This window comes from Orbicella franksi, chromosome 6 (assembly GCF_964199315.1).
Source record: "Orbicella franksi chromosome 6, jaOrbFran1.1, whole genome shotgun sequence".
Taxonomy (NCBI): Eukaryota; Metazoa; Cnidaria; class Anthozoa; order Scleractinia; family Merulinidae; genus Orbicella; species Orbicella franksi.
In genome coordinates, this window is record NC_138150.1 from 21,747,853 (window position 1) to 21,755,352 (window position 7,500).

Here is a 7,500-nt window from a genome sequence, read left to right on the forward strand (position 1 = left end):
TGGTCACTAGACAATAAGCTTATATAACTAAAAACAGTGCAAAGTACATAATTATATAAATTACTTATTAGATATACTGATGATTATATAGAAAAAACAATAGGACATGTAAGAGGTCATTAATAGGCTGATCAAAGAAATTATTCTTAACAAACAGTTCAAGTTGTATTGTTCATGGTTTCCCCATAGTTCTGATGCAACGAAAGAAAAAATAGCAGCACCATAATTATTATTGATTTGTGGCCTACAAAAGTTGAGGTTAGTAACAAATCTAGTGTCATAGCTATGGACTTCAGAAGCTTAAGTTAGTGTTCCAGAGAATATTGCCGGGATGTTTGTTGGGATCATTTTTAATTTTTTGGGTAAAGAGACCTAAGAATCGGAGCCTGAAAATTTAGTGCTGAACAAATGGTTGATAGTGTACGCTTAGATTGGCTCAGTCAATCAGATTCCAGCATTTGCTGTAAAATACCAGGGGAAACTGCTAAGTACCAGTGCAACTTCTTTGGACGGCATGATATGGCAGGAAAACAACCCAGTGTCCAGAATTAATTGCCTATTTCATGCGGAATGCTTAATTACGCCACTTATTTACTTGGAGGTAAACCGCAAGAGTTTTCTCTAGAGTTTCCTCGCTCGATTTTTCGGAACTCTGGTTATCACCTGCTTGCGATAAACGTGAACGATCATAGACCGGATAATGTCATTAACGTTGAAACAAGAAATAAAAAAATAGCTCATTATTAACTCAACTTTTTTGATGCAATCGCATTTAATATAAAATCTGGACAGATCTGTGTTGTTTTAGTATGTCATTGCTTAACCAAAATATTCACAAGGAACCAAAATATTCACAAGGCAAATTGTGCTTTAAGGCACTGATTAAATGTTTTATGTTCCAGTCAAAAGTTTGAAAAAAGAAACTGAATAATTATCTTAATGCTTGTAACCGGCCAAATTTGAAATTCGTTCTCTCTTCTTATTTGCTAACTGCAGCCAAATCACAATGTTTCAGTCAATTCTGTTTGCACCAGTTTCCCCATATGCGCCGGTTTACATTTGTAATCTTCGGACCGGCAAAAACAATCAGCCATGCCTTCAACAGCCATAGTTTCCTCTGCACTGGCGATTATTTTATTTGTGACGTAAATCCGCCGGTATAAATGACAAACGGGAGGGCAGCGTCTGGCTCGTCTTGCGGCTCACTTGACAACCGAGCTGACAAATTTACATCTCGCCTGTTGTTTCTTGGCCTCGAGTTTTATTTTTCTCCGCGATGGGAATTAACTGCACGAGTCACTATTTTCCCCAGTCGTTTCACGAACCCTCTCCGTTGTCTTCAAAACTCTACAAACCATTCCCGAGGAAAAAAAGATGCATTCGCGGCGCTGTGATCATGCAACTCACAGGGGAAGGACTCGCAAGCAGCAACCCTCCGCGTTACATGAACGAGCTGGTTTCGTCAGTCAGATATCACTACCAATATCAGTGTTTATTTGCCGCACAAGACGATTCTGTGCTTATTTACGGTGAGAAAAACGAATCACACGCTTTACAATGTTTAAACACGAACATAACACGGTAAATTGATGATATTACTGTAATGTGCTTTATTTCACTCACGTCCGTCATTTCACCGAACCGATATATATATTTTTGAGATATACTCACTGCGATAAGTCAATTAAGCGAATGTTTCGATAGCTGACTTGGCTACTTAGACTTTTCAACCTACTCTTATCAAAACTATAGTTGCTCTCTCGGTTCTAAATGAGATATTTCATTTTAATTCAAACTTTAATGTTATATTTCCCAGATAATTTGCCTGAAAACGCAGACAGGGTTTTTTTCAAGTTTCCGAAAATTTCCTACTGGGCAAACGAAAAACAACTTCCAAATCAGGACGTGACGCATGATTCTTGCCAAAAACAAAATAGGACACTTACAATGGCGGAAGCTATGTTTAACATGCACAAGAAAAAAGGTACATCGACATAACTTAAACAGGTGGTATAACTGCGTGTCGGTTCCAATTTTCGGTAAAAATTTGCTCGACTGTGAATTTGGCAGCTGAGAAAAAAAAACCTTGATTGTTCGTGAATCGCATGTGATACTCAAAGGCTACGGTAAAATTCCCTTTGCTATTCTAAAACATGAAACAAAAGCTCCCCCCCCCCCCCCAAAAAAAAAAAAAACCCAACGGCTCCTTCAGCTAGCAGGTAGTGTTTTCGTTTTGAAAAATAAAACTTTCTCTGGCAGTATCGTTCACAAAACGTTATACCCCCACTATTTCTGACATGCACCTCAATTGCCGTAAGGCTGAAGCATCTGTGATCAGCAAAGAAGATCGTTTTCCTGATTAGCTACTAAAATCGTAAGCATTTTAATATTCTTTTTAGTTCAAGGGTTATGCATATGAGTTTCTCAATCATTTACCCCACGAGGTCACGGAAAACAAATAGTATTTTAAAATATTGACGAGAGCTATCGAATGCTTGATGGACTTGATGCAGTGCTCAACGAAGGGAATTTAAATAAGTGGAAAACAACCATTAATGGAGAAAAACAGCTCGCCATCGGGGAAAAGGTTGATAAATTTCTGCTAGTTCAGGCGTTTAGATGCTAAACGTGATTAGTTGAAACACTGTCGATGAGATCTGAATCTGAATTTGATTTGGACTGGAATCATGCAGAAGACAACTTTGTTCCATGTCAACAGCGGTACATCAAATATATCAAGGAATTTAAAATCTGTGGAGCATTTGTCTCCGCAAAGACAAGAAACTATAAATCCTTTAACAGAACGACTGGTTTACTATATCTTCGCTTTAAAAACTCTTTTTTTTTTAGCCGCCAGCGCCTAACAGTATCCGCAATGACTCTGGGGGATTTAATGTCGGTAGGTCAGCAGGGACCAGTACTAGAGAATTCAAAAGGGCATCTGGCGTTTCGTGGAATTAAGCACAAACATAAAATTCCCCTAAGCCTAAATAAAACACTTTAAAAAAAAAAAAAAAAAACAAGCCAGATCTCTGTTTCTCTGTTTGAAGTGGGAATTGGTCTAAACTGACAGATGTTAAAAATCTTTATTTTTAGGAGTCGCCGTGGAACCATCATCTCACCTAGCCAAAAATCCGACCTATACTTCACGCACGCGCACATGGGACTTAGCATCCTCGCCTTCTACTGCCATCACCAAGTACCACTGCACGTTGACTTCCGGTCCTTGGTCCATCTCTCCAAATGGCTTGCAGCTGTGTTGTCTAGCAGTGAAACAGGGCATAGAGGAAGTCGAGGACCTTTTCCTCTCGAGGTATGATTCCACGCCGCAGAAATGCACTCCGTGTAACCTTCCAGGGGGTATGTCAGAATATCGAAGGATCTATCCTCAAGGTTGCCCATTCTCTCGCGACGGAACCGTGGTTGCCTCGATTCGCGTAGTGGCTGGAGCCCTTCAGCTGTCAATCACAAGTACTCGCAACGGAAAGACGGTTTGCACTGAGAGAGTGAGCAAAGTATGCTCAGGTTTTCGCGGCGTCGTCGTGGATTGTGCGTTTTCTCCTAACGGTCGGCTACTTGCCGTGACCTCATCGCATGGACAAGTTTACTTTCTGAGCTGTACCAGGTTGATCCTAATAAACAGCCTAGACTGCGCGACTATTCTCTCTCCGTACAAAGTCCCTGAACTTCTCAACAACAACCTGGAAGACTTTGTCACGCAGTCCGTGTGTATTTTTGACCCGCGGTTTCCCTTTCAACAGTTTGTCACTTGCGTCTTGTACGCAGGCGTCGTAAAAACCTGGCACATGCCAACGTGCGAACGAAAAGAAGCGGAGATTCAAAACAAGCACACGCTCACTTTCAAAAAGGTGATAAACGTTGTGAAATATTCCCCGGAAGGATCGCTTTTAGCCGTAGGAGGAAATGACGGAACCATTTCCTGTGTGAACACTGATGACGGAACAATAAGTTTTGTCCTCGACTCAACGCAACAGCCGCCCGAGTTTCACAGCACGGCCGGAGTTTTCCATTTGGCGTTTACACAGAGTAGTGAACAGCTAGCTGGCAGCTACAGTGACGGTTACATACGAATTTGGCAGCTGCCAATCATTTTTGATTTGAAGTTGTTATGCCGACAAGTCATTAACGCACGAGTCCCACCCTGCAGAGTTCACCGGCTTCCCTTGCCCTTACGGTTGAGGAACTTCCTGCTCCACAAACACTTTTAGTGATCTTGGAGATCTGGAACATTCGTAGACTGTGAGAAGTCTTCTCAATTGTTTTCAATGTCGTCGCTTCTCCCACAATTGACTCACGGTTATTCAGAGGATGGGACGATTTGGTGCTGGAGGGGAAATTCTAATTGAGACACTGTGAAGGATGTTCTCTCTGAGGCTTTTAACCAGCAAATTTTCCAAACCGCTTATGAACAAAAGATAGTGCTGGAACCGCTTAGGAAATAACTGTGAGGTAGATTTTAATTCAGTTTTTAGAAAACAGCACTAAGAAAATACGCGCGCTGATTGGTTTAAAATCGTTTTTCTATAACTCGATGGAAACACAGAACTAGCACGAGCTGTCGACGTAATGATGGAGAGAACAACGAGAATTTACATTTTGATAATCAAAGTTAACAAGTTGTTTTCCTTTTTTTCGTCGCGGTGTTTTCTAAAAGAAATAGAAAACATGTTCTCCGTGTTTCTATCGAGTTATAGAAACACTCGTGAAAGTTTGGGAGAACTCGAAAAAGCTGTGGAAACACTCGCCTGCGGCTCTTGTTCCCGCAGCATTTCTCGTTCTCCCAAACTTCCATTCGTGTTTCTATTTAACAACTGGATTATAAGCTTGAGATTTCTATGAGGTGATAGTTGATGAGACCGAAGGCCGAATCAACTATCACCTCATAGAAATCGAGAGCGCGTATTCTAATTGCTTTAGTAGAATTCTTTCTAAAATTTACTTCAAATAACGGTTTCCAATTATTTCTTGACGTATTATTGAGCTTTGCGCCTGAAAAAGGTCGCTCGGATTGAATTGTCATTTAAAATTGAAGTTGTGTGCGCGCGCGCATCAGTTTTTTCAATAATTTCAACTTTTTGAAATGTCAAGGAACCGTAAATGTCCTTCATTTTCACTTCTCAGGAATTTAATTATCCATCCGCATCAAAATTTTCCTTCAAAACTATGGAATAACGAAAAAAACGTTGCCACTTCCTAGACGACCTACAGCCACTGTACACTAATGGCTGATAGTGTTCAATGGCTCAGCCAATCAGATTACAGCATTTGCATTAGTATACTAGTAGAATTCTACTAAAACTCGATAGAAACACGGTACACGTTTTCTATTTCTTAATTAATAGTGTTAAAGAACAAAAAACCTAATTCCTCGAAGGGAGTCTAAGCCATGACCATGGACAGACCGGTCGCATTCTCAAGCGAGGGAAGACTGGTATTAAGTAAGGTTATTTTTAGCAAGTTTAGCGTAACTATGTGTGGCCTTGATTCTGTGTAGTTTTTGGATCAGCAATGTCATAACGGTTTTTGTTTGCAGATAGTGAAGAGAAAGTTTTCACGATAAATAATTGAGAAGGCTTCAGGGGTCTTTTGAAGTATTCATTATTACATCTTAGGCGAATATCCCAGTTGTTGACCTTGCGCAAGAGAAGATGAAGAGTGAGAGAGTTAATCCCTATATAGACCTTATTCCCAAGGTGATCCCTCTCAGGCTATTTTTAGATCACTACTAGGTTCGGGAATCCCAGGAGTGTCTAGCAATTCTGCTAATCCTTTGTCGTGGATATTTTTCACGTGAACAGCCTAAGGGGCCTTGCGCCCATTTTCATTCTACACGAAAGTATCCACGCCAAATGTGCATGGTAACATCTGCGGAAGGACGAGCTAAAACCATTAGACATTTTGCTCAGTGTCTCGCAACATAACTTACAAAGAAAAGGCCCTGGGAACGAGGTGGATGTCACGGTTACAGGAAACAGGATTTACAGATGACGCATCGATGTTATTTCTCCAGATCAACTGAGTTGCATTCTCTCACCATTTCGCTTACTGTGTTACCTACCCCACCCTCTCACACTTTTTTCCCTGCGGAATAGGTAAAACGAGTGGTTACGTGAAAACAAAAGAAGTTCATATTTCAAATTCTTCGGTTTAGCTTAGCAGGCGGGTGGAAAAACGTTCGTTTCGCGATCGAATCCAAGTTAGCAATACGCTAATATATAGTGGTTCTGTATCACTTGCTTGTAGTAAGTATCATGTTGTCGCGTACAACGGTTCGCGTACAACAATACGCCCAAAACTGCGTCTCTAGCGTGGGTTTGGGCTTTAATTGGATAACTTGCTGTTGGTCCCTTGTCCTTCCTCCTTGAACTTGGTGGTTTCTATAGAGCGTTTTCACATGACGTCATAGCATCCATATTGGTGTTGCAAAACGGCGGCCATGTTGGTGTACCAAACCAATCCTGTGGGAGTTAAACTCTTCTCTTATGCAAACACTTTCCTCTGTTCCAACACATTTGCATGGGTGCTCTAGCTACGTGAGTGAAAACGCCATATTGCCGTGCAACAAATTCGTCGGACAAGGATGCCGAATATTCCAGGTTTTGATGCAACTCCGCGAAAACGTTATCACTGGAGATCATCAGTGTTTGTTAGATCAGCAGAGATGGTGCATATCCCAACTTTACTTGCCCCCTCATCTGGCTTCGATCTCTCTCCCCTCCCTCCCGATAATTTTAATGGCGCGTTTTAAATGAACAGACTCTACTATGCATACACTTTGTACATGATTTTTTTCCTTCTTGGCTAACGTCGAAAGTCTCGCTGCTCGCCGTAATGGACAGAACTGAGCCATGAAGCGACACAACATCCATAAAACGTTCCCAAACGTTGCGAAAGAACGCGAAGCGACAGTTGAAGAGAGCGCGACTTCCAAGGCTGCTTAAGCAGGGAAGGTAGCGGGGCTGTGGGGAGGGGGCTGGGGGCGAAAACAATTACCGTGCGAATGGACCCCTCCCCCTCCCGCTGGGGTAGTTCTGTCAACGATTTGGAAGTTTTGGCCGAAAAACAAAAATTAAGAATTGATTGCAATTTTCAATTTTCAATTTTTAGACTTCCGACGAAAACAGAAAAACTAAGTCACGCCACAGACTGCCTCATTGGCGGAGAAACAAAATTGCTGCACAGTTCCATTTTTTAGCTCATTCATTGCGTCATAGTGCAATGTATGAGTATCGTGGGGACGAAATGTGGACCGGAAGTTGTCGACCATAGACGGAAATGTCAATTTTCTCCTCATGGTTGTCAGGATTAAAGAAAAAATATAAGTTCTGTTTCAATGTTATACCAAAAGGAAAAAAGTCAAATATTCTCAATTTGGCACTTTCTCATTTTTTATGATAAAAAATCAAGAAAATCGAAAATTGACATCAATGTTCAATTTTTGATTTTAAACGAAATTGAAAGGACTAATGACCCACGGAC

At 41.2% G+C, this 7,500-nt stretch overlaps 1 protein-coding gene across 1 annotated transcript; it reads left to right on the forward strand.

Moving 5' to 3' along the window:
* Nucleotides 1–169: 169 nt before the first annotated feature.
* On the forward strand, nucleotides 170–4,287 carry LOC145490285 (uncharacterized). The gene is made up of 2 exons (XM_081469413.1): nucleotides 170–1,529; nucleotides 3,097–4,287. The coding sequence occupies exons 1-2, from the start codon at nucleotides 1,277–1,279 to the stop codon at nucleotides 4,227–4,229; spliced, it is 1,386 nt and encodes a 461-aa protein (XP_081325539.1). The 5' UTR covers nucleotides 170–1,276; the 3' UTR covers nucleotides 4,230–4,287.
* Nucleotides 4,288–7,500: the final 3,213 nt, after the last annotated feature.